General features: G+C 43.6%; 2 protein-coding genes across 4 annotated transcripts in view; one reads left to right on the forward strand and one right to left on the reverse strand.

The window, feature by feature from the left end:
• Nucleotides 1–20244, reverse strand: part of LOC128657414 (oocyte zinc finger protein XlCOF7.1) — a 55514-nt gene extending 35270 nt beyond the window's left edge. The window contains exons 1-5 of the mRNA XM_053711753.1: nt 20111–20244; nt 16731–16853; nt 15560–15619; nt 15244–15391; nt 14317–14403 (exon numbers count right to left, since the gene is read on the reverse strand). Coding sequence (XP_053567728.1) covers nt 14317–14403; nt 15244–15391; nt 15560–15619; nt 16731–16808 — 373 coding nt within the window. The 5' untranslated portion in view covers nt 16809–16853; nt 20111–20244. The remainder of the gene's footprint in view (nt 1–14316; nt 14404–15243; nt 15392–15559; nt 15620–16730; nt 16854–20110) is intronic.
• A 41-nt stretch (nt 20245–20285) lies between these two features.
• Nucleotides 20286–27905, forward strand: part of LOC128657415 (zinc finger protein OZF-like) — a 71076-nt gene continuing 63456 nt past the window's right edge. For all 3 annotated transcript variants that reach the window (XM_053711754.1, XM_053711755.1, XM_053711757.1), the window contains exon 1: nt 20286–20346. The gene's annotated coding sequence lies outside the window, so the exon portion shown is untranslated. The remainder of the gene's footprint in view (nt 20347–27905) is intronic.

Here is a 27905-nt window from a genome sequence, read left to right on the forward strand (position 1 = left end):
GGGGCGTGCATGTGTGCCAGTTAAATGAAGCAGAGGGTGAGAGAGAAGGAAAGAAGAGGGGGCATGCATGTGTGCCAGTTACATGAAGCAGAGGGTGAGAGAGAAGGAAAGAGGGGGCGTGCATGTGTGCCAGTTAAATGAAGCAGAGGGTGAGAGAGAAGGAAAGAAGAGGGGGCATGCATGTGTGCCAGTTACATGAAGCAGAGGGTGAGAGAGAAGGAAAGAGGGGGCGTGCATGTGTGCCAGTTACATGAAGCAGAGGGTGAGAGAGAAGGAAAGAGGGGGCGTGCATGTGTGCCAGTTACATGAAGCAGAGGTGAGAGAGAGAGAAAGAAAGAGGGGGCATGCATGTGTGCCAGTTACATGAAGCAGAGGGTGAGAGAGAAAAAAAGAGGGCATGTGTGTGCCAGTTACATGAAGCAGAGGGTGAGAGAGAGAGAGAAAGAAAGAGAGGGCATGCATGTGTGCCAGTTACATGAAGCAGAGGGTGAGAGAGAAGGAAAGAGGGGGCGTGCATGTGTGCCAGTTACATGAAGCAGAGGGTGAGAGAGAAGGAAAGAGAGACGTGCATGTGTGCCAGTTACATGAAGCAGAGGGTTAGAGAGAAGGAAAGAGGGGGCGTGCATGTGTGCCAGTTACATAAAGCAGAGGGTGAGAGTGAAGGAAAGAGCAGGGCGTGCATGTGTGCCAGTTACATGAAGCAGAGGGTTAGAAACATAGATATTGATGGCAGATAAGAGCCATAGGCACAGCAAGTCTGCCCGATATTACCCAACAGTATAAACTTATCTAGTTCGTAGGATAGTCTTATGCTTGTCCCAGGCATTTTTAAAGTCCCCCACAGTGTTTGTCAATACTACCTCTTGAGGAAGTTTATTCTATAAATCAAATAGAGAGAATGAAAGAGGGGGCGTGCATGTGTGCCAGTTACATGAAGCAGAGGGTGAGAGAGAAAAAGAGGGCCTGTGTGTGCCAGTTACATGAAGCAGAGGGTGAGAGAGAAAGAAAGAGAGGGCATGCATGTGTGCCAGTTACATGAAGCAGAGGGTGAGAGAGAAGGAAAGAAAGGACATGCATGTGTGCCAGTTACATGAAGCAGAGGGTGAGAGAGAAGGAAAGAGGGGGCGTGCATGTGTGCCAGTTACATGAAGCAGTGGGTGAGAGAGAGAAGATAAGAGAGGGCATGCATGTGTGCCAGTTACATGAAGCAGAGGGTGAGAGAGAGAAGATAAGAGAGGGCATGCATGTGTGCCAGTTGCATGAAGCAGAGGGTTAGAGAGAAGGAAAACATAATTTATGCTTACCTGATAAATTCCTTTCTTCTGTTGTGTGATCAGTCCACGGGTCATCATTACTTCTGGGATATAACTCCTCCCCAACAGGAAATGCAAGAGGATTCACCCAGCAGAGCTGCATATAGCTCCTCCCCTCTACGTCAGTCCCAGTCATTCGACCAAGAATCAACGAGAAAGGAGTAACCAAGGGTGAAGTGGTGACTGGAGTATAATTTAAAAGATATTTACCTGCCTTAAAACAGGGCGGGCCGTGGACTGATCACACAACAGAAGAAAGGAATTTATCAGGTAAGCATAAATTATGTTTTCTTCTGTTATGTGTGATCAGTCCACGGGTCATCATTACTTCTGGGATACCAATACCAAAGCAAAAGTACACGGATGACGGGAGGGATAGGCAGGCTCATTATACAGAAGGAACCACTGCCTGAAGAACCTTTCTCCCAAAAATAGCCTCCGAAGAAGCAAAAGTGTCAAATTTGTAAAATTTGGAAAAAGTATGAAGCGAAGACCAAGTTGCAGCCTTGCAAATCTGTTCAACAGAGGCCTCATTCTTAAAGGCCCAAGTGGAAGCCACAGCTCTAGTGGAGTGAGCTGTAATTCTTTCAGGAGGCTGCTGTCCAGCAGTCTCATAGGCTAAACGTATTATGCTACGAAGCCAAAAAGAGAGAGAGGTAGCAGAAGCTTTTTGACCTCTCCTCTGTCCAGAGTAAACGACAAACAAGGAAGAAGTTTGGCGAAAATCTTTAGTTGCCTGCAAGTAGAACTTGAGGGCACGAACTACATTCAGATTGTGTAAAAGACGTTCCTTCTTTGAAGAAGGATTTGGACACAAGGATGGGACAACAATCTCTTGATTGATGTTCCTGTTAGTGACTACCTTAGGTAAGAACCCAGGTTTAGTACGCAGAACTACCTTGTCTGAGTGAAAAATCAGATAAGGGGAATCACAATGTAAGGCTGATAACTCAGAGACTCTTCGAGCCGAGGAAATAGCCATTAAAAACAGACCTTTCCAAGATAACATTTTTATATCAATGGAATGAAGGGGTTCAAACGGAACACCCTGTAAAACGTTAAGAACTAAGTTTAAACTCCATGGTGGAGCAACAGCTTTAAACACAGGCTTGATCCTAGCTAAAGCCTGACAAAAGGACTGGACGTCTGGATTTTCTGACAGACGTCTGTGTAACAAGATGGACAGAGCTGAAATCTGTCCCTTTAATGAACTAGCTGATAAACCCTTTTCTAAACCTTCTTGTAGAAAAGACAATATCCTAGCGATCCTAACCTTACTCCAGGAGTAACCTTTGGATTCGCACCAGTATAGGTATTTCCGCCATATTTTATGGTAAATCCTTCTGGTAACAGGCTTCCTAGCCTGAATCAGGGTATCAATAACCGACTCAGAAAAACCACGTTTTGATAAAATCAAGCGTTCAATTTCCAAGCAGTCAGCTTCAGAGAAGTTAGATTTTGATGTTTGAATGGACCCTGTATCAGAAGGTCCTGTCTTAGAGGTAGAGACCAAGGCGGACAGGATGACATGTCCACTAGATCTGCATACCAAGTCCTGCGTGGCCAAGCAGGTGCTATTAGAATTACTGATGCTCTCTCCTGTTTGATTTTGGCAATCAATCGAGGAAGCAGCGGGAAGGGTGGAAACACATAAGCCATCCTGAAGTTCCAAGGTGCTGTCAAAGCATCTATCAGAACTGCTCCCGGATCCCTGGATCTGGACCCGTAGCGAGGAAGTTTGGCGTTCTGGCGAGACGCCATGAGATCTATCTCTGGTTTGCCCCAACGTCGAAGTATTTGGGCAAAGACCTCCGGATGAAGTTCCCACTCCCCCGGATGAAGAGTCTGGCGACTCAAGAAATCCGCCTCCCAGTTCTCCACTCCCGGGATGTGGATTGCTGACAGGTGGCAAGAGTGAGACTCTGCCCAGCGAATTATCTTTGATACTTCCATCATTGCTAGGGAGCTTCTTGTCCCTCCCTGATGGTTGATGTAAGCTACAGTCGTGATGTTGTCCGACTGAAACCTGATGAACCCCCGAGTTATTAACTGGGGCCAAGCCAGAAGGGCATTGAGAACTGCTCTCAATTCCAGAATGTTTATTGGAAGGAGACTCTCCTCCTGATTCCATAGTCCCTGAGCCTTCAGAGAATTCCAGACAGCGCCCCAACCTAGTAGGCTGGCGTCTGTTGTTACAATTGTCCAGTCTGGCCTGCTGAATGGCATCCCCCTGGACAGGTGTGGCCGATGAAGCCACCATAGAAGAGAATTTCTGGTCTCTTGATTCAGATTCAGAGTAGGGGACAAATCTGAGTAATCCCCATTCCACTGACTTAGCATGCATAATTGCAGCGGTCTGAGGTGTAGGCGTGCAAAAGGTACTATGTCCATTGCCGCTACCATTAAGCCGATCACCTCCATGCATTGAGCTACTGACGGGTGTTGAATGGAATGAAGGACGCGGCATGCATTTTGAAGTTTTGTTAACCTGTCTTCTGTCAGGTAAATCTTCATTTCTACAGAATCTATAAGAGTCCCCAAGAATGGAACTCTTGTGAGAGGAAAGAGAGAACTCTTCTTTTCGTTCACTTTCCATCCATGCGACCTTAGAAATGCCAGAACTAACTCTGTATGAGACTTGGCAGTTTGAAAGCTTGAAGCTTGTATTAGAATGTCGTCTAGGTACGGAGCTACCGAAATCCCTCGCGGTCTTAGTACCGCTAGAAGGGCACCCAGAACCTTTGTGAAGATTCTTGGAGCCGTAGCCAATCCGAATGGAAGAGCTACAAACTGGTAGTGCCTGTCTAAGAAGGCAAACCTTAGATACCGGTGATGATCTTTGTGGATCGGTATGTGAAGGTAAGCATCCTTTAAATCCACTGTGGTCATGTACTGACCCTCTTGGATCATGGGTAAGATTGTCCGAATAGTTTCCATTTTGAACGATGGAACTCTTAGGAATTTGTTTAGAGTCTTTAAATCTAAGATTGGCCTGAAAGTTCCCTCTTTTTTGGGAACCACAAACAGGTTTGAGTAGAACCCTTGTCCTTGTTCCGACCACGGAACCGGATGGATCACTCCCATTGTTAACAGATCTTGTACGCAGCGTAGAAACGCTTCTTTCTTTATCTGGTTTGTTGACAACCTTGACAGATGAAATCTCCCTCTTGGGGGAGATAATTTGAAGTCTAGAAGGTATCCCTGAGATATGATCTCTAGTGCCCAGGGATCCTGAACATCTCTTGCCCAGGCCTGGGCGAAGAGAGAGAGTCTGCCCCCTACTAGATCCGGTCCCGGATCGGGGGCTCTCGGTTCATGCTGTCTTTGGGGCAGCAGCAGGTTTCCTGGCCTGCTTGCTTTTGTTCCAGGACTGGTTAGGCTTCCAGCCTTGCCTGTAACGAGCAACAGCTCCTTCCTGTTTTGGTGCAGTGGAGGTTGATGCTGCTCCTGTTTTGAAATTCCGAAAGGGACGAAAATTAGACTGTCTAGCCTTAGCTTTGGCCTTGTCTTGAGGTAGGGCGTGGCCCTTACCTCCCGTAATGTCAGCGATAATTTCTTTCAAACCGGGCCCGAATAAGGACTGCCCCTTGAAAGGTATATTAAGTAATTTGGACTTAGAAGTAACATCAGCTGACCAGGATTTTAGCCACAGTGCCCTGCGTGCCTGTATGGCGAATCCTGAGTTCTTAGCCGTAAGTTTGGTTAAATGTACTACGGCCTCCGAAATGAAAGAATTAGCTAGTTTAAGGACTCTAAGCCTGTCCGTAATGTCGTCTAGCGTAGAGGAACTAAGGTTCTCTTCAAGCGACTCAATCCAAAATGCTGCCGCAGCCGTAATCGGCGCGATACATGCAAGGGGTTGTAATATAAAACCTTGTTGAACAAACATTTTCTTAAGGTAACCCTCTAATTTTTTATCCATTGGATCTGAGAAAGCACAGCTATCCTCCACCGGGATAGTGGTACGCTTAGCTAAAGTAGAAACTGCTCCCTCCACCTTGGGGACCGTTTGCCATAAGTCCCGAGTGGTGGCGTCTATTGGAAACATCTTTCTAAATATTGGAGGGGGTGAGAACGGCACACCGGGTCTATCCCACTCCTTAGTAACAATTTCAGTTAGTCTCTTAGGTATAGGAAAAACGTCAGTACTCGCCGGTACCGCAAAGTATTTATCCAATCTACACAGTTTCTCTGGTATTGCAACAGTGTTACAATCGTTGAGAGCTGCTAAGACCTCCCCTAGTAGTACACGGAGGTTCTCCAATTTAAATTTAAAATTTGAAATATCTGAGTCCAATCTGTTTGGATCAGAACCGTCACCCACAGAATGAAGCTCTCCGTCCTCATGCTCTGCGAGCTGTGACGCAGTATCAGACATGGCCCTAGCATTGTCAGCGCACTCTGTTCTCACCCCAGAGTGATCACGCTTGCCTCTTAGTTCAGGTAATTTAGACAAAACTTCAGTCATAACAGTAGCCATATCTTGTAATGTTATCTGTAATGGCCGCCCAGATGTACTAGGCGCCAAAATATCACGCACCTCCCGGGCGGGAGATGCAGGTACTGTCGCGTGAGGCGAGTTAGTCGGCATAACTCTCCCCTCGCTGTTTGGTGAAATTTGTTCACATTGTACAGATTGACTTTTATTTAAAGTAGCATCAATACAGTTAGTACATAAATTTCTATTGGGCTCCACCTTGGCATTGGAACAAATGACACAGATATCTTCCTCTGAGTCAGACATGTTTAACACACTAGCAAAAAAACTTACAACTTGGTTATAATCTTTTTTAGCAAAAAAAAAACGCACTGTGCCTCAAAGAGGTACTAACGATTAAATGACAGTTGAAATAATGAACTGAAAAACAGTTATTGCATCAAACTTTAAAACAACACAACTTTTAGCAAAGGTTTGTTCCCATTAGTAAAAAACAACACTAATTAAATTTGTACATAAGAAAACAAAACAACGTTTTTTATACACAGTCACTATAAGAATTCTCACAGCTCTGCTGAGAGAATTTACCTCCCTTCAAAGAAGTTTGAAGACCCCTGAGATCTGTCAGAGATGAACCGGATCATGCAGGAAATATAAAAGTAGCTGACTAGAATTTTTTGATGCGTAGCAAAGAGCGCCAAAAACGGCCCCTCCCTCTCCCACACAGCAGTGAAGAGAAACGAAACTGTCACAATTAAAGCAAAAAACTGCCAAGTGGAAAATAATGCCCAAATATTTATTCACACAGTACCTCAGCAATGTAAACGATTCTACATTCCAGCAAAAACGTTTAACATGAGAATAGTTATTAAAAGGATTAGTGACCTTTAACACAGTAGTTCCGGTGAAATACCATCCCCAGAATACTGAAGTGTATACATACATGTCATTTTAACGGTATGGCAGGCTTTTCTCATCAATTCCATTCAGAAAATAAAAACTGCCACATACCTCAATGCAGATTCATCTGCCCGCTGTCCCCTGATCTGAAGCCTTTACCTCCCTCAGATGGTCGAGAACAGCAATATGATCTTAACGACTCCGGTTAAAATCATAGTAAAAAATCTCTGTCAGATTCTTCCTCAAACTCTGCCAGAGAAGTAATAACACGCTCCGGTGCTATTTTAAAATAACAAACTTTTGATTGAAGTCATAAAAACTAAGTATAATCACCATAGTCCTCTCACACATCCTATCTAGTCGTTGGGTGCAAGAGAATGACTGGGACTGACGTAGAGGGGAGGAGCTATATGCAGCTCTGCTGGGTGAATCCTCTTGCATTTCCTGTTGGGGAGGAGTTATATCCCAGAAGTAATGATGACCCGTGGACTGATCACACATAACAGAAGAAAGAGGGGGCGTGCATGTGTGCCAGTTACATGAAGCAGAGGGTGAGAGAGAAGGAAAGAGAGGGCATGTGTGTGCCAGTTACATGAAGCAGAGGGTGAGAGAGAAGAAAAGAGGGGGCGTGCATGTGTGCCAGTTACATGAAGCAGAGGGTGAGAGAGAAGGAAAGAGAGGGCATGTGTGTGCCAGTTACATGAAGCAGAGGGTGAGAGAGAAGGAAAGAGGGGGCGTGCATGTGTGCCAGTTACATGAAGCAGAGGTTGAGAGAGAAAGAAAGAAAGAAAGAGGGGGCATGCATGTGTGCCAGTTACATGAAGCAAAGGGTGAGAGAGAAGGAAAGAGGGGGCGTGCATGTGTGCCAGTTACATGAAGCAGAGGTTGAGAGAGAAGGAAAGAGGGGGGTGCATGTGTGCCAGTTACATGAAGCAGAGGGTGAGAGAGAAAGAAAGAGGGGGCATGCATGTGTGCCAGTTACATGAAGCAGGGGGTGAGAAAGAAAAATAGGGCATGCGTGTGCCAGTTACATGAAGCAGAGGGTGAGAGAGAAAGAAAGAGGGCATGTGTGTGTACCAGTTACATGAAGCAGAGGGTGAGAGAGAAGGAAAGAGAGAGCATGCGTGTGCCAGTTACATGAAGCAGAGGTGAGAGAGAAGGAAAGAGAGAGCATGCGTGTGCCAGTTACATGAAGCAGAGGTGAGAGAGAAGGAAAGAGGGGGCATGCATGTGTGCCCGTTACATGAAGCAGAGGGTTAGAGAGAAGGAAAGAGAGGGCATGAATTTATGCCAGTTACATGAAGCAGAGGGTGAGAGAGAAGGAAAGAGAGGGCATGAATTTATGCCAGTTACATGAAGCAGAGGGTGAGAGAGAAGGAAAGAGGGGGCGTGCATGTGTGCCAGTTACATGAAGCAGAGGGTGAGAGAGAAGGAAAGAGGGGGCGTGCATGTGTGCCAGTTACATGAAGCAGAGGTGAGAGAGAAAGAAAGAGGGGGCATGCATGTGTGCCAGTTACATGAAGCAGAGGGTGAGAGAGAAGGAAAGAGGGGGTGTGCATGTGTGCCAGTTAAATGAAGCAGAGGGTGAGAGAGAAGTAAAGAGGGGGCGTGCATGTGTGCCAGTTACATGAAGCAGAGGTGAGAGAGAAAGAAAGAGGGGGCATGCATGTGTGCCAGTTACATGAAGCAGAGGGTGAGAGAGAAGGAAAGAGGGGGCGTGCATGTGTGCCAGTTACATGAAGCAGAGGGTGAGAGAGAAGGAAAGAGGGGGCGTGCATGTGTGCCAGTTACATGAAGCAGAGGGTGAGAGAGAAGGAAAGAGGGGGCGTGCATGTGTGCCAGTTACATGAAGCAGAGGTGAGAGAGAAAGAAAGAGGGGGCATGCATGTGTGCCAGTTACATGAAGCAGAGGGTGAGAGAGAAAAAGAGGGCATGTGTGTGCCAGTTACATGAAGCAGAGGGTGAGAGAGAGAGAGAAAGAAAGAGAGGGCATGCATGTGTGCCAGTTACATGAAGCAGAGGGTGAGAGAGAAGGAAAGAAAGGACATGCATGTGTGCCAGTTACATGAAGCAGAGGGTTAGAGAGAAGGAAAGAGAGGGCATGCGTGTGCCAGTTACATGAAGCAGAAGGTTACAGAAAAGGAAAGAGAGGGCATGCATGTGTGCCAGTTACATGAAGCAGAGGGTTAGAGAGAAGGAAAGAGAGGGCATGCGTGTGCCAGTTACATGAAGCAGAGGTGAGAGAGAAGGAAAGAGAGGGCATGCATGTGTGCCAGTTACATGAAGCAGAGGGTGAGAGAGAAAAAGAGGGCATGTGTGTGCCAGTTACATGAAGCAGAGGGTGAGAGAGAAGGAAAGAGAGGGCATGCGTGTGCCAGTTACATGAAGCAGAGGTGAGAGAGAAGGAAAGAGGGGGCATGCATGTGTGCCAGTTACATGAAGCAGAGGGTGAGAGAGAAAAAGAGGGCATGCGTGTGCCAGTTACATGAAGCAGAGGGTGAGAGAGAAGGAAAGAGAGGGCATATGTGTGCCAGTTACATGAAGCAGAGGGTTAGAGAGAAGGAAAGAGGTAGTTTACATGTGTGCCAGTTACATGAAGCAGAGGGTGAGAGAGAAGGAAAGAGGGGGCGTGCATGTGTGCCAGTTAAATGAAGCAGAGGGTTAGAGAGAAGGAAAGAGGGGGCGTGCATGTGTGCCAGTTACATGAAGCAGAGGGTGAGAGAGAAGGAAAGAGAGACGTGCATGTGTGCCAGTTACATGAAGCAGAGGGTGAGAGAGAAGGAAAGAGAGACGTGCATGTGTGCCAGTTACATGAAGCAGAGGGTTAGAGAGAAGGAAAGAGGGGGCATGCATGAGTGCCGGTTACATGAAGCAGAGGGAGAGAGAGAAGGAAAGAGAGGGCATGCATGTGTGCCAGTTACATGAAGCAGAGGGTTAGAAACATAGATATTGATGGCAGATAAGAGCCATAGGCCCAGCAAGTCTGCCCGATATTACCCAACAGTATAAACTTATCTAGTTCGTAGGATAGTCTTATGCTTGTCCCAGGCATTTTTAAAGTCCCCCACAGTGTTTGTCAATACTACCTCTTGAGGAAGTTTATTCTATAAATCAAATAGAGAGAATGAAAGAGGGGGCGTGCATGTGTGCCAGTTACATGAAGCAGAGGGTGAGAGAGAAAGAAAGAGAGGGCATGCATGTGTGCCAGTTACATGAAGCAGAGGGTGAGAGGGAAGGAAAGAAAGGACATGCATGTGTGCCAGTTACATGAAGCAGAGGGTTAGAGAGAAGGAAAGAAAGGACATGCATGTGTGCCAGTTACATGAAGCAGTGGGTGAGAGAGAAGGAAAGAGAGGGCATGCGTGTGCCAGTTACATGAAGCAGGTTACAGAAAAGGTGTGCCAGTTACATGAAGCAGAGGGTGAGAGAGAAGGAAAGAGAGGGCATGTGTGTGCCAGTTACATGAAGCAGAGGGTGAGAGAGAAGGAAAGAGAGGGCATGCGTGTGCCAGTTACATGAAGCAGAGGGTTAGAGAGAAGGAAAGAGAGGGCATGCGTGTGCCAGTTACATGAAGCAGAGGGTTAGAGAGAAGGAAAGAGGGGGCGTGCATGTGTGCCATTTACATGAAGCAGAGGGTTAGAGAGAAGGAAAGAGAGGGCATGCGCGTGCCAGTTACATGAAGCAGAAGGTTACAGAAAAGGTGTGCCAGTTACATGAAGCAGAGGGTGAGAGAGAAAAAGAGGGCCTGCGTGTGCCAGTTACATGAAGCAGAGGGTTAGAAACATAGCTATTGACGGAAGATAAGAGCCATAGGCCCAGCAAGTCTGCCCGATATTACCCAACAGTATAAACTTATCTAGTTCGTAGGATAGCCTTATGCTTGTCCCAGGCATTTTTAAAGTCCCCCACAGTGTTTGTCAATACTACCTCTTGAGGAAGTTTATTCTATAAATCAAATAGAGAGAATGAAAGAGGGGGCGTGCATGTGTGCCAGTTACATGAAGCAGAGGGTGAGAGAGAAAAAGAGGGCCTGCGTGTGCCAGTTACATGAAGCAGAGGGTGAGAGAGAAAGAAAGAGAGGGCATGCATGTGTGCCAGTTACATGAAGCAGAGGGTGAGAGAGAAGGAAAGAAAGGACATGCATGTGTGCCAGTTACATGAAGCAGAGGGTGAGAGAGAAAAAGAGGGCATGCGTGTGCCAGTTACATGAAGCAGAGGGTGAGAGAGAAGGAAAGAGAGGGCATGTGTGTGTGCGAGTTACATGAAGCAGAGAGTGAGAGAGAAGGAAACAGGGGGCGTGCATGTGTGCCAGTTACATGAAGCAGAGGGTGAAAGAGAAGGAAAGAGGGGGCATGCATGTGTGCCAGTTACATGAAGCAGAGGGTGAGAGAGAAGGAAAGAGGGGGCGTGCATGTGTGCCAGTTACATGAAGCAGAGGGTGAGAGAGAAGGAAAGAGGGGGCGTGCATGTGTGCCAGTTACATGAAGCAGAGGGTGAGAGAGAAGGAAAGAAGGGGCGTGCATGTGTGCCAGTTATATGAAGCAGAGGGTGAGAGAGAAGGAAAGAGAGGGCATGTGTGTGCCAGTTACATGAAGCAGAGGTGAGAGAGAAGGAAAGAGAGGGCATGTGTGTGCCAGTTACATGAAGCAGAGGGTTAGAGAGAAGGAAAGAGTGGGCATGCGTGTGCCAGTTACATGAAGCAGAGGGTGAGGGAGAAAAAGAGGGCATGCGTGTGCCATTTACATGAAGCAGAGGGTGAGAGAGGAGGAAAGAGAGGGCATGCGTGTGCCAGTTACATGAAGCAGAGGGTGAGAGAGAAGGAAAGAGAGGGCATGCATGAGTGCCGGTTACATGAAGCAGAGGAGGGCATGCGTGTGCCAGTTACATGAAGCAGAGGTGAGAGAGAAGGAAAGAGAGAGCATGCATGTGTGCCAATTACATGAAGCAGAGGGTTAAAGAGAAGGAATGAGAGGGCATGTGTGTGCCAGTTACATGAAGCAGAGGTGAGGAAAAGGAAAGAGGGGGCATGCATGTATGCCAGTTACATGAAGCATAGAGTTACAGAGAAAAAGAGGGCATGCGCGTGCCAGTTACATGAAGCAGAGGGTGAGAGAGAGAGAGAAGGAAAGAGGACATGCGTGTACCAGTTTCATGAAGCAGAGGGTGAGAGAGAGAGAGAGGGCATGCGTGTGCCAGTTTCATGAAGCAGAGGGTGAGAGAGAAGGAAAGAGAGGGCATGCATGTGTGCCAGTTACATGAAGCAGAGGGTTAGAGAGAAAATAAGAGAAGGCATGCATGTGTGCCAGTTACATGAAGCAGAGGTGAGAGAGAAGGAAAGAGGGGGCATGCATGTGTGCCAGTTACAAAGGAAAGAGAGGGCATGCATGTGTGCCAGTTACATGAAGCAGAGGGTTAGAGAGAAGATCAGAGAGGGCATGCATGTGTGCCAGTTACATGAAGCAGAGGTGAGAGAGAAGGAAAGAGGGGGCATGCATGTGTGCCAGTTACATGAAGCAGAGGGTTAGAGAGAAGATCAGAGAGGGCATGCATGTGTGCCAGTTACATGAAGCAGAGGTGAGAGAGAAGGAAAGAGGGGGCATGCATGTGTGCCAGTTACAAAGGAAAGAGAGGGCATGCATGTGTGCCAGTTACATGAAGCAGAGGGTTAGAGAGAAGATCAGAGAGGGCATGCATGTGTGCCAGTTACATGAAGCAGAGGGTTAGAGAGAAGATAAGAGAGGGCATGCATGTGTGCCAGTTACATGAAACACAGGGTGAGAGAGAAGGAAAGAAGGGGCGTGCATTTATGCCAGTTACATGAAGCAGAGGGTGAGAGAGAAGGAAAGAGGAGGCGTGCATGTGTGCTACTTACATGAAGCAGAGAGTGAGAGAGAAGGAAAGAGGGGGCGTGCATGTGTGCTACTTACATGAAGCAGAGAGTGAGAGAGAAGGAAAGAGGGGGCATGCATGTGTGCCAGTTACATGAAGCAGAGCATTACAGAGAAGGAAAGAGGGGGCATGTGTGTGCTACTTACATGAAGCAGAGGGTGAGAGAGAAGGAAAGAGGAGGCGTGCATGTGTGCTACTTACATGAATCAGAGAGTGAGAGAAGGAAAGAGGGGGCGTGCATGTGTGCCAGTTACATAAAGCAGAGGTTGAGAGAGAGAGAAAGAAAGAGGGTGTGTGTGTGCCAGTTACATGAAGCAGAGGGTGAGAGAGAAGGAAAGAGGGGGCATGCATGTGTGCCAGTTACATAAAGCAGAGGGTGAGAGTGAAGGAAAGAGCGGGCGTGCATGTGTGCCAGTTACATGAAGCAGAGGGGGAGAGAGAAGAAAAGAGGGGGCATGTTTGTGTACCAGTTATATGAAGCAGAGGGTGAGAGATAAGGAAAGAGGGGGCATGTGTGTGCCAGTTATATGAAGCAGAGGGTGAGAGATAAGGAAAGAGGGGGCATGTGTGTGCCAGTTATATGAAGCAGAGGGTGAGAGATAAGGAAAGAGGGGGCATGTGTGTGCCAGTTATATGAAGCAGAGGGTGAGAGATAAGGGAAGTGCTAGGCTAATCACTTTATGGATCCTTATTTAGTTATCCAATATTTAAAAAACTGTATTGAGAGGCAAGTCCTGCTGTCCTTTATATTATATTTGTCCTTTATATTATATATATTTATGTCCTGGGAAACCAGGAATCAGCCACACTGCTCCCCAAACCCACTGCTGCACCACTTCATCCTCACCCCACAAAAGACAGAGAGGGCACTGAACTCGCATGATCAATATACAGATATTACATAAAAGAGCTCTGGTGATAGAACAGTGGGCTGTCAGGAGGGTAATATCCCGTCTGTACAACATTATAATCTGCTGATCTTGCACTAGGTTTAAAGGGACATTCTAGTGCCAAATCCTCTGGTGTTCTGAGACTCCAACCATTTATTTATTTGTTCTCTTGCTATCTTCTGATGAAAAGCAGGGACGTAAGCTTAGGAGCCGGACCATTTCTGGAGCACTACATGGCAGCAACTTTAAAAGCATGTTTTCCATTTGCAAGAGCACTTGATTAGCATTTTTTCCTACCATGTAGTGCTCCAGATGCCTATCTAGGTATCTCTTAAACAAAGAATATCATGGGAACAAAGAACATTTGATAATATAAATGAATTGGAAACTTTTTTTTATAATTGTATGCTATGTCTGAATCACAAAATAATGTTTTTGGGGTTCATATCCCTTTCAGGAGTGTGCATGTGTTTTAGTTCTCTTGGCAGCACAAAGTTTGTAACAATGTTGTATACTGTTACAAAAATAAAGTGCTAAAAACACGCGCAAGCTCCTGAGCTCAACCAGGTTTACTCATCAGCAAATTTACCAAGAAAATTAAGCGAATCTAAGAATATAATTAAATTGTAATGTTTCTTTTTTATTTGCACGTTCTATCTGATCTATGAAGGTCTGATATTTACAGTTCCTATAATCTTGTGACCCAGAACTGAAGGATAATGTAATATACCTCGGTGTGTTATTCGCTTTCACGGCTCACTGAGCCCCAAGTTATATACTCTCCCTCTATACAATGTATCTGTGTATATATGTACAGAGAGTAAGAAAAAAAGAAATAGAGAATCTGAGGTTTCAAAGTGTGAAGCTTCTGCCATAGATCTCTCACCTGCAGAGATGTCTGATGGGGTCTCCACTGGCTGAATATTCAGTTCTATTTCTGTCTCTAGATTTGCATCACTGTGACCTGTTGAATCTAATAGAAAATACAATTAGTTTCTTCTGCCAATCATGACATTTTTGTTGTATCTTACAATGCATTCTATTAACAAAAATGGTCTTTCGTCAGACTTTCATGTCTTATACAGTGGTAAATCAATAGTAGGCTACTATACTAGACATATTAAATATATTAGTGATTCTTTTGCTAACAGGCCCTATAAGAGTGTTCTAGCCCTTTTAACTGGCCGGACCGCCCCGCCCCATATAGTACTCTGGCATTTCTTGATTTTGACCAGAGACTTATTTTGCGGTTTCCCTTGTAAAATACTGCTATTATTATTAAATTTGTTTATATATGTTCCCAGTCTCCTGTATAACATGATTAAAAAATTGTATTATTTTTCTTCCCACATTATAATTGGTTCTTGTGAGATAGCCCTTTATCATTGTGGGAAATCATTTTTCCATGTGTTTGATACCATAATACCTTTTAGTATTCATATACCAATTACGATACTGTATTAAACCTCAATAAAAAAAAATTTTTTTAAAAAAAAGGTATTTTGCTGGATAAACACACCATTTAGTTTCAACCTTGTAGAAATTGCCAATGAGCAACAAAACATAAGAATGCAACATGTGTTTCCTGCTAGTCTGTTACATAAATATATGTTTGCATAAAAGTAAAAATACTTTAAGAGTTCTGAAAAACTTTTTGCCTCTTACACCCCTTTAAAAAAAATTCTTATATTTATGTTAAGTATAAAACTAGTTTATAATCAGACATTATTGGTTCACACATGACAAATTCACTGGAAATTTACACTCTGTCAGTCACGTCAGTAGTGAGATATTTATTACTACACAGCGTTACCTGAGCTTTCATTTCCTGGGATCTCCATAGACCTTTGTGCTTGGTGAGTCTCTATCATGACGTCCTTGTAAAGCTCCTTGTGTTCCTCTATATACTCCCACTCCTCCATAGAGAAATACATGGCAACATCATGACACTTTATAGGCACCTGAAACACACACACAACTCATTCAGTGCTGACATCGGGACTGGTTCTGTCACACACATTTACTGACAGAGCCAGGATAATGTTCCTGAGAACATGCAGAGACACAGGCAGAAGGTCATCACTGTGCCTGGATGCTGGTATAATGTCACATTCTCCAGCAGTGCTCACCTCTCCTCTCAGCCTGTGAATGCTGCTGTGGGGGGGCCTTTTCTTCACAATGGCATATTCCTATAAATACAAGAAAATTGTCAGATTCTATTTCCCTGGACTAACAATTCTCTAGCTATTGCTCACATCTAAATCTCTTAATTTTCTCCACAATCTTGATCACCACAAAGTAACATAGCAGACTGGATTAATTTGTGGGATCTTTGTGGTTTGAAGATGCTGAAGACGAAGGACTTGAGCTTCAAAATAAGAATGAAGACATTGAATGATCATTGATTAATGTAGAATATAACATATGCTGGTGTGTTATTTGGGGACTGTGACCTTTGGTGATAGGAGGTTCCTTGAGTGCTGGGCTACAATAAGGTAGCTCTTGGGAATTAGTTTTATATTTTTTGTGTTTTGGGTATTATGTGGTGCAACCGTTGAGCTCTGGAGGAAGTCACAGGGTCTTGTAGTAGGGCTCTGAGTGCTTGTAATGTTTTGTTTTTATGATGGGATGGTCATAGAGGGTGTTGGGTACTAAGGTTGTTTGCTTTTACAGTACAGGGTTGTGTAGGGGACATTTTGCAATGAAAGATTGTGCAGGGTACCCTGGATGCTGGGGGACATTTTACAGTGGAGGGTAGTGTAGTGGTCCTTGGGTGCGGGGGGGGGGGGGGGTATGGTTAGTGAGATGGTCTGGGTGAGCTAAACTTAGGGTTAGTGAGATGGTCTGAGTGTGTTAAGGTTAGAGTTAGTGAGATGGATTGAGTTTAGGGTAAGTAAGAATGAAGTAGATGAGCTGAAGTTAGGGTTAAAGAGTCTGAGTCAGCTGATTTAGGGTTAGTAAGATGGCCTGGGTGAGCTTAAGTTACGGTTAGTGAGATGGCCTGTGTGAGTTGAAGTTAGGGTTAGTCATATGGTCTGATTGAGCTAGGGTTAGTGAAAGGGCCTAGATAAGCTTAAGTTACGGTTAGTGAGATGGTCTGTGTGAGATGAAGTTAGGGTTAGTGAGATGGTCTGTGTGAGTTGAAGTTAGGGTTAGTCATATGGTCTGAGTAAGCTGAAATTAAGGTTAGTGAGATGGTGTGGGTAAACTTTAGTTTGGGTTAATGAGATAGGGTTAGGGTTAATGTGATAGCACAGTAAATAGGTCAGTGTCATCATGACATTCCCCAGCAGCTCTTACCTCTCCGGTCAGCAGGCAGATGATGCCCAGGGCCTGACTCAGGAACTGCTCTGCCATTTGCTTCCTGTGCTTGTTCATCTTGTTTATCGTCAGTGACTAAGTCAGATGCTATAAATGTGACACCTGCAAAAAGAAAGAAACACTACAAAAATGAGAGATGGGAAAGACTCAGAGTTCTTCCTGTATTTATATTATGGTAAAGAGATGATTATGTGATATTAAACATGTTTGTTTCGTTTATGTACAATCAAATACTACACCAGCTGCATGTTGAGCAGATAACAAAATGTGACAATCTATATACAGCATGTTTGCCAAACATCATGAGATCACACGTTTCTTTAAAATTTAAAAACCAGCAAATATCACGAGAGGCAGAAGGGTGACTGTATACAGTAGAGCTTGGTTACCAAGCAAGCCAGTTGTTTTTTTTTGCTTTAGTTTTTTTTATTTTAACTTTTCTGCAAATATAAAAGGCAGTGACATACTATACATCTATAAATAAACATACATAAATAACAAAACAAATAAACTCCTCACACAAAGCCCTTCCATACCCTGTCAGTTCCCCTCTCCCTCACATAGCCCCCAACCCCCACCAAATCAGCCCACTTTCCCTCACACAGGCCATTCCTCACCCTCTTAGCCACCTCTCCCTTACATAGCTTCCTACTCACCCTCTAAGTCCCCTACTCACCTTATTAGCCCATTCTCCCTGAGACAGTTGCCCTTCCTATAGTAACAAGATATTTAGTAAAGTAGTACTAATGGTAAGTACCTATAGGTGCCAAATATTTTTGTAATCAACAAGCACTAAGGAGACTCATAGATAAATGAGTTACAAAGTCTGTAACAAAAAAAGAGTGCTTTACCCTTGCAATTATTTAGGAAAAATTATCACTGAATAATACAGGGACGATTTTTAACCATTCATACTTTATATTTATTGGTTTAACTATTCAATCATACACGTTTAAAAACACTTTAACTCTATAGATATCAATATATAGCATAGATGTGTGTATAATACCTCTGAGAATCATGTATCTATATGGGAAACATTATACTTGGTTTGTATAATATCAAGCAGTCAGATACAAACATTATCTTTTGTAGCCAGCTATTAATAAATTAAAAAATAATGCTGTAACAAGAAGACCTGTTAATATGTGGGATGTCAGAGTTATGAGATTAAAGCTATATAGCTAATACTCTATCTGTAATTATAAATTCCTTGCTTGTACAGTCAACGTTAGCATTGCTGCTCAATGTAATAGATTATGTCTGCTTAAAGGGACACTGAACCCAAAATTTTTCTTTTGGTATTCAGATAAAGCATGCAATTTTAAGCAACTTTGTAATTGACTCATATTATCAATTTGTCTTCATTCTCTTTGTATCTTTATTTGAAATGCAAGAATGTAAGTTTAGATGCCAGCCCATTTTTGGTGAACAAATTGGGTTGTTCTTGCTGATTGGTGGATAAATTCACACACCAATAAACAAGTGCTTTCCATGGTTCTGTACCAAAAAAATAGCTTAGATGCCTTCTTTTTCAAATAAAGAAAGCAAGAGAACGAAGAAAAAATGATAATAGATGTAAATTAGAAAGTTGCTTAAAATTGCATGCTCTATCTGAATCACGAAAGAAAAAATTTGGGTTCAGTGTCCCTTTAAAATCTCTAGATATTAATATTTAGTATAGGTGTGTGAAAAACACCTCTGAGAATCATGTATCTAGATATGAAAAATTGTACTTGGTTTGTATAATATCAAGCAGTCAATAAACAATATCTTTTGTAGTCGGCTATTAATAAATTAAAAAATAATGCTGTAACAAGGGGACCTGTTAATATGTGGAATGTCAGGTTATGAGATTAAAGCTATCTAGCAATACTCAATCTGTAATTATAAAGTCCTTGCGTGCACAGTTAACTTTAGCACAGCTATTCAGTGTAATAGATTCTGTCTGCTAAACCCCTTCTATAGTGGAGGCTAGATTAACGTTTAACTGACTTGTTTCACTAACATAGCACAACGTCTGATCTCAGAATAGATCACATATTTACAAGCTATTGGCAATCAACAGTTATCATAGAGAGTAAGCTGTTAAAAAATGAGAGTATAAACTCTCTGAAGCCAGATCCCTATTCACACCCTGTCTATGCCGCACCACCTCACTAAAGTCAGCGCCTCCAACCGTCCACAGCACAACACTCTTTTCCAAAGAGGTGAAGTTCCCACCTCTAAACCAATAGCCTTGCTAGCATACAAAACACTGTCAGGTGACTAGCACAGCTATTGGGTTAGAGGTGGAAATGCTACCTCATTAGGAGAAAAGAGCTGTGCTGTGGGCTCCAGAGGCCCTAACTTTCGCGAGGAGCTGCAGCACAAAAAGCATGAGTTTAGGACCTTTTTTTTTTTACTAAGTGATCAATTAAAGTCCACTTTATTTTTAGTGATGTAAATCCTAGCGGTTTTTACATGCTTGGATTTACCATCACTTAAACCTCTCAGCCCTTACACAGCCCTTTCCTCACCCTCTTAGCCCTCTCTCCCTAACACTGGCCAATCCTCATCGTCTCAGCCCCCTCTCATTATACAGATCCTTTATCTACCTCTCAGTCCCCCTCTCCCTCACCCTCCCAGACTCCCTTAGCCAACTCTCCCTCACAGAGCGCCTTACTCATCCTCCTAGCCCTCTCTCCCTCACTCAGCCCCCTTTTCTATCACAAAGCCCTCTCCTCACCCTTTCAGCAACCTTCTCTGAAACACAAAGCTCCCTTTTAACCCCCTTCTGCTTACTCTTTTAGCCTCCCTTTCCCTCTCAACCCCCCCCCCCCCCTACTCACCAGCCTTCTTCTCCTTCACAAAGAAATATTGTTACCCCTCAACCCTCCTCTTACTTACACAGCCACCATCAAAACCCTTTGCCTGACACAGCCTACTCTTCACCCTTTAAGACCCGTGTCCCTCACAATGCCCCTTTTTTACCCTGTCGGGTTCCATTTTCTCAGCAGCCTTCTCCTTACTATCCCAGTCCCATCTCAAATACTAAACCCTCTCTTAACACTTTCAGCCCTTCGTTTCCTAGAATAACCCCATTTCCCCTCATAGAGCCACTTTCTCACCCTCATAGGTCTCTTCCGCGTACAACCTAATTTCCCCTGACACAGCCGCTTTCTCACCATCACAAACCTCTTCCCCCTCGCACACAGCTCCTTGCTAATTAATTATACAACCCCAATCCTGACTCACACAGAAACCCTCGTCGCACTCACAAGCAGGTACAGTTAGCTGTCACGCTGCTTCCCGTGTGAGACACACATCAATAACTCACATAACAGTACAATGTAATGTATATAACGCAATTGTATTACCTTGTTTCCTTCCGTCTAAACCACCGATGATGTCACGGCAGTCACGTGGCTACAACAGGCGTTCTATAATTTTCTTTGGTCCTACAGCTTGATGGTATCTAGCCGCAACCATTGTAGTTCTTTTGGTATTCTTCACATTTCCGTGTCTCCTGCTAGTGACGTAACGGCAGACAGAGTGTGTTTTCCCTGTTTCCGGGTAGTTCGTGCTTGTTGTAGCTGTTGCTATTGCTAACCAGGTCAGTAAATCAGCCATTGACAAATGTGTATAATGTAGGTGTGTATAGTTGTATGTGTAAAACCAATGTGCGTAACCTTATGTAATATAATGTGTGTGCAACCTTATGTGTAGCTTTATACACATAAAGCTACACAAAGTGTGTGTGTGAAACCTTATATGTATAGTGTGTGTGTAGCTTTATGTGTATAATGTGTGTGCAGCTTTATGTGTATAATGTTTGTGTGCAGCTTTATGTGTATAATGTGTGTGTGCAGCTTTATGTGTATAATGTGTGTGTGTGTGTGCAGCTTTATGTGTATAATGTGTGTGTAGCTTTATGTGTATAATGTGTGTGTGTGTGTGCAGCTTTATGTGTATAATGTGTGTGTGTGTGCAGCTTTATGTGTATAATGTGTGTGTGTGCAGCTTTATGTGTGTAGCTTTATGTGTGTGTGTGTGTGCAGCTTTATGGGTATAATGTGTGTGTGTGCAGCTTTATGGGTATAATGTGTGTGCGCAGCTTTATGGGTATAATGTGTGTGCGCAGCTTTATGTGTATAATGTGTGTGCGCAGCTTTATGTGTATAATGTGTGCGCGCAGCTTTATGTGTATAATGTGTGCGCGCAGCTTTATGTGTATAATGTGTGCGCGCAGCTTTATGTGTATAATGTGTGCGCGCAGCTTTATGTGTATAATGTGTGCGCGCAGCTTTATGTGTATAATGTGTGCGCGCAGCTTTATGTGTATAATGTGTGCGCGCAGCTTTATGTGTATAATGTGTGCGCGCAGCTTTATGTGTATAATGTGTGCGCGCAGCTTTATGTGTATAATGTGTGCGCGCAGCTTTATGTGTATAATGTGTGCGCGCAGCTTTATGTGTATAATGTGTGCGCGCAGCTTTATGTGTATAATGTGTGCGCGCAGCTTTATGTGTATAATGTGTGCGCGCAGCTTTATGTGTATAATGTGTGCGCGCAGCTTTATGTGTATAATGTGTGCGCGCAGCTTTATGTGTATAATGTGTGCGCGCAGCTTTATGTGTATAATGTGTGCGCGCAGCTTTATGTGTATAATGTGTGCGCGCAGCTTTATGTGTATAATGTGTGCGCGCAGCTTTATGTGTATAATGTGTGCGCGCAGCTTTATGTGTATAATGTGTGCGCGCAGCTTTATGTGTATAATGTGTGCGCGCAGCTTTATGTGTATAATGTGTGCGCGCAGCTTTATGTGTATAATGTGTGCGCGCAGCTTTATGTGTATAATGTGTGCGCGCAGCTTTATGTGTATAATGTGTGCGCGCAGCTTTATGTGTATAATGTGTGCGCGCAGCTTTATGTGTATAATGTGTGCGCGCAGCTTTATGTGTATAATGTGTGCGTGCAGCTTTATGTATATAATTTATGTGTAGAGTGGTTGCTTGTGTATAATATGTGTGTGTGTAGCTTTATGTGTATAGTGTGTTAGTGTGTGTAACCTTATGTGTATAATGTGTGTGCAACCTTATGTGAGTAAGGTGTATGTGTAGCTTTATGTGTATAGTGTGTGTAGCTTTATGTGTGTAGTGTGTATAACCTTATGTGTATATTAATGTGTATAATGTGTGGGCAGCTTTATGTGTATAGTGGGTGTGTGCATGTGTGTAACCTTATGTGTATAATGTGTGTGTGTGTGTGTAGCTTTATTCGTGAATGTATGTATGTGTGTGTGTAGCTTTATTCGTGAATGTGTATGTAGCTTTGTGTGTATAGTGTGTGTGCATGTGTGCAACCTTATGTGTATAATGTGTGTGTACCTTTATCTGTATAGTGTATGCAACCTATTGTGTGTAACTTTATTATTATTATTATTATTATTATTATGTGTATAATGTGTTTGTATCTTTATGTGTATAGTGTGTGCGTGTGTGTAACCTTGTGTGTGTGTGTGTGTGTGTGTGTAGCTTTATGTGTATAGTATGTGCTTTTATTGTAGAGTGGGGTTGTAGTATTTATTTGAAAAATAGTTGTGACACTTTAGGGCAATGCCCTACAACAAGCCCTTTTAAGGGCTATTGTTATAGTAACTTTTAGTGTTAGATCAGGTTTTTTTTATTTTGAGTGTTTTTTTTTTTTTTTTTTTTAAAGGGGACCTTAGTTTTAGTATAGGCATAATAAATCCCCTTTAGATAGACATACATATGCTAAAGTGGGCAGTGACTTATGCCAGGAGATATAACTTTAATAATTAAAGAGAAAAGAGGCATAATATGGCCAACTTGTACTGAGAATAGTAGTGTACAGAATTAAACAGTGTGTAGGAGTATTGTATTAAAACTTAACGTTTAATAAAAATAAAAGATAAAAATGATGGACCATGCCATCCAATAGTTAAAAATGAAAACAAACTAAATAGAACAGTCACTGACCCCTCAAATAGGAACAAGATTAACTTGTTTTTAAACAAATAATTTAACAATAGATTGCCATTGCAGACAAACCAAGGAAAAAGGGGGCTAATACCGAAACAACAGTGTTCGGATTATACTCAGAGGAAATTTACAAATATACTAATCTATAATGCCTACGGATCCCTCAGTATCTACTCGTTATCCACCTGAGAGAGAAAAGCCCCAAATTCAACGATCAAATACGGTCTATCTACAAAAGATGCCAGTTAAGGCTAACAATTTAACTAATGAAAGTAGAGGAGGCAGTGCGAACACTGTTGTTTCTGTAGTAGCCCCCTTTTTCCTTGGTCTGTCTGCAATGGCAATCTATCGTTAAATTATTTGTCTTTGACTGTTTCTTGTATTGTCAGGTCTCCCAGAGTCAGCACATGGAGACCCTGGGAAAAAGCAGCAACTCCTGTATTCCCTAGCAGCATTACAATCACTTCCTCCCCCTCTTTTGCCAAATGTTTCTCAACAGTGGAGCAGGAAAAAACGTCCACTTCTTTTTTAACCCCTGTCTACCAAAGAGTACTGCAAGTGTAATGCTGTCCAGTGTACTTGAGCCCTTTTTCACAGCCAATGGGTTAACTGCTCTGGCTTCTCGCTTCTGGGCCATTGGTTATTTGGGAGGGGCTGTTGCTCTGTGCTAATGCTGATGATGTATGATATATATGCTTCCTAAAGGATGGCTGGTCTGATTTAATTTTTAATTTTTTTTTAACTATATTTCAAATTAAAATGTGATCGTCATTCTGAGCTGCTACAACAGCACACAGCAGATCACTGTTTTGCCAAGAGGTGACATTTTCACCTCTTAGCCAATAGCCGTGCGGTAAATCCAGCTCCCAAGGGCGCCAAGCTGGATTTACTGCCAGCTATTGGCTAAGAAGTGAAAACGTCTCCTCTCTAGCAAAACAGCGATCTGCAGTGGGCTGCCGTAGCAGCTCAGATCGGCGATCGCTTGAAACAAATAAAGGAGCTTTCTGCATGAAGTATTTTATACTTCATGAATGAAAGTCCCCTTTATTTATTTCAATAGTAAATCCTAGCGTTTGTGAAATGCTGATCCCTCAAACCTCCCTGATTCCCCCCCCCCCCCCCCCCAACACAGCTATCTAAACCTCCCCTGCCCTAACTATTGCTGCTATCTTAGGTACTGGCAGCTGTCTGTCAGTACCTATAAACACCTTTATTTACATGTGTGTGTGTGTATATATATATATATATATATATATATTTTTTTTTTTTTTGTTGGTTTTCTGTAGTGTAGTGGTCCCACAGCCTCCCCCTCCTCCTGCGATCATCATTAAGACGCCTCCCGAGCCCAAAACACTCGGTGCTCCAGCAGATGATCGTTACAGACTGTGACACACACATTGTCACCATCTTTAATGATCAGGCATCTGTCCTTATATGGAGGCGGAGCACCGATCGCTCTCCGGCTCCATATGCTGGAGATACCTGAATCTTCAGGAGCTCCAGATCGTGGCTGTAACTTAACAGCCGAGAGTGCTGGAGCTTCCTGAAGCAACAACGTATATATATGTGGTGCGGTACAATAGCCAAAGTACCGCATGAAGTATATATACGTCGTATTGGGTTAAGGGGTTAAGATTTGCACAGTTGAGTGCCGACTTGTGATACAATAAATATAACCCTTTAAATTCTGATGACCCTCGTTGTTGGCTGCTGTGTCCCTGACACTGAGCTCCAAGCAGTGACTCATGCAGTGAATCTCAACAACATGCTGTCTCTGTCCCTTTCATTTCTGCAAAACTTCTTCATTTGTACACTACAACTCCATCAGTGCCTATAGCAACATGTTTCTCCTTCCACAACTGGTTAAAGTATTGTGTAACTGCTGCATTTACTGCCTGAGAAATTTTCAGCATCAGCCTTTTTATCTGACTACAAAGCCACAAATCTTGTGTATACCTTGCCTTCTACTGCAAATCTGGCATAAATAATTTCTTCCTCCACCACTACACTATCAACTGAACCATCATACAAGACTGCAAGAAACTCCATATTTTGTCTTTATGTGTTGTCCTTCTTCCCGTGCAATAAAGTGTACAAATGAATAAACATAAACAAAATATATGCTTACCTGATAAATTCTTTTCTTTCCTGGCATCGAGAGTCCACAAATCCATTCTAATGACTAGTGGGAATTCAACTCCTTGCCACCAGGAGGAGGCAAAGAACACCCCAGCAGAGCTGTTAATTATCACTCCTACTTCCCATAAGTCCCCAGTCCTTCAGCCAAAGGAATATGGAAAGAGAAGATGATACAAGGGTATAGGGGTGCCTGAGGTTTTTTTTTTGTTTTTTTTTTTAAAAAAGCCGTCTTAACACAAATTAAGGGCGGGTCGTGGACTCTCCATGCCAGGAAAGAAAATAATTTATCAGCTAAGCATAAATTTTGGTTTCTTTTCAATGGCATGGATAGTCCACAAATCCATTCTAATTACTAGTGGGAACCAATACCCAAGCTAGAGGACACAGAATGGAAGGGCGGGAGAACAACACTGGTGGACCTAAACAGAAGGCACCACCGCTTGAAGAACTTTTCTCCCAAAAGAAGCCACAGCCGAAGCAAAAGTATCAAATTTGTTGACTTTGGAAAAGGTATGCAACGAAGACCAAGAGGCCACCTTGCAGATTTGCTCCACCGAAGCTTCATCTTTGAAGGCCCAGGAAGAAGTGACAGCCCTAGTGGAATGAGCCGTAATTCTCTCAGGTGGCTGTTGACCAACTGTCTCATAAGCTGACCGGATAACACTTCTCAACCAGAGAGAGAGTAGTAGAAGTGGCCTTCTGACCCTTACGCTTACCAGAGAAAACAACAAACAGGGCAGCAGATTGCCAAAAATCTTAAGTTGCTTGTAGATTTTAGAGCCTGCACAACATCCAGGATATGCAACAGGCGTTCCTTCTGGGAAGAAGGATTAGGACAAACTGAAGGAACAACAATTTCCTGATTGATATTACGATACGATACTCCCTTGGGAAGAAATCCCATTTTAGTACGAAGGACCGCCTTATCCGCATGAATAATAAGGTAAGGGGAATCACACACAGCAAGGAGAAACAAAACTTTCCAAGATAACAACTTAATATCAACTGTATGCATAGGCTCAAACGGAGCCTGCTGCACAACTTTAAGAACAAGATTAAGGCTCCAGGGAGGAGCAACAGGTTTAAACGCAGGCCTGATTCTGACCAAGGCCTGCACAAAAGATTGAACACCTGGAAGATCTGCCAGATGTTTGTGTAAAATAATAGACAGTGCAGAGATCTGACCCTTCAGAGTACTGACTGACATATCTTTCTCCAGCCCATCCTGAAGAAAAGACAAAATGCGGGGAACCCTCACCCGACTCCAAGAGAAACCCTTCAATTTGCATCAATAAAGGTATTTACGCCATACCTTATGGTAAATCTTGCAAAGCATGGTATCAATGACCTCAGAAAAACCATGCCTAGCTAAGACTAGGCGTTCACTCTCCAAGCAGTCAGCTTCAGAGAATCTAGATTTGGGTGGAGGAAGGGACCCTGAAATAGAAGGTCCTTCCTCCAAGGGTGAAGAGATGAGCTCTTCAACAGATCCGCGAATCAGATCCTACGAGGCCAAGCAGGAGCTATTAGAATCAACAACGCCCTCTCCTGTTTGATATGAGCAATAACTCAAGGAAGGAGAGCAAACGGGGGAAACAGGTACACAAGACCAAAGTCCCAAGGAACCGACAGAGCGCTGATCAGAGATGCTTGTGGATCTCTTTATCTTGCCTTGTAACTTGGAAGCTTGGCATTTTAGATGAGACACCATCAGATCCAACTCCAGAAACCCCCACCTGAGGTTTATCATTGTGAATACCTCCGGATGGAGAGCCCACTCTCCAAGATGAAAGGTCTGCCTGCTCAGAAAATCCACTTCCCAGCTGTCCACCCCTGGGATGTGGATGGCAGAAAGAAGACAATTGTGAGATTTCGCCCATTGGAGAATGCGAGTCACCTCCTTCATAGCTAAGGAACTACAAGTTCCTCCCTTGTGGTTTTATATATGCCACGAGGTGATGTTATAAGACTGGAACCTTATAAACTGGACCAAACGCAATTGAGGCCAAGCTGTTAGGGCATTGAAGATTGCTCTCAACTCTAGAATATTTATTGGGAGAGAAGAGTCCTCTCAAGTCCAAAGACCCTGAGCCCTTAAAGAACCCCGACAGGCTGGCATTTGTATTCTCAATCACCCAGGATGGTCTCAGGAAGCATGTTCCCCGAGACAGATGGTCCTGAGAAATCCACCATGATAGAGAGTCTCTCATTAGGGGATCTAGAACTATCCTCTGAGAGAGATATGAGTGGTCTCCGTTCCATTGTCTGAGCATACATAACTGTAGAGGTCTCACATGGAAACGAGCAAAGCAAAAGCAATAATGTCCATGGAAGCAACCATTAGACGAATTACTTCCATACACTGAGCCACTGATGGACGAATAGAGGACTGAAGTGAAAGACAAGAAGCAAGAATTTTGAATTTTCTGACATCCATCAGGAAAATCTTCATGGACTGAGAGTCTATGATCGTTCCCAAAAAGCATACTCTGGTGTCTGGTACCTGGAAACTCCTTTTCCAGATTTACTTTCCACCCCTGGAAACGAAGAATAGACAACAGAGATTCTGTGTGGGATTTTGCTAAATGAACATGGCGCCTGAACCAAGATGTCTTCCAGGTATGGCACCACTGCTATCCCCTGAGATCTGTCCACTGCCAAAATGGCACCTAGGACCTTTGTAAAGATCTGAGGAGCCGTGGCAAGGTCGATGGAAGGGGCAACAAATTGGAAGTGTTTATCTAGAAAGGCAAATCGCAGGAAATTGTGATGTTCCCTGTGAATAGGAACATGAAGATAAGCGTCCTTTCAGGTCTATGGTAGTCATAAACTGACAGTCCTGAACCTTGGGTAGAATTAAATGAATAGTCTCCATTTTGAAGAACGGAACCTTGAGAAATTTGTTGACACTTGAGGTCCAATATTGGTCGGAAAGTTCACTCCTTTTTGGGAACCACAAAAAGGTTTGAATAGAATCCTTGACCCTGTTCTGCCACAGGAATTAAAACAATCACTCCCAGAGAAGATAGGT

Source organism: Bombina bombina, chromosome 4 (genome assembly GCF_027579735.1).
Source record: "Bombina bombina isolate aBomBom1 chromosome 4, aBomBom1.pri, whole genome shotgun sequence".
Classification (NCBI taxonomy): Eukaryota; Metazoa; Chordata; class Amphibia; order Anura; family Bombinatoridae; genus Bombina; species Bombina bombina.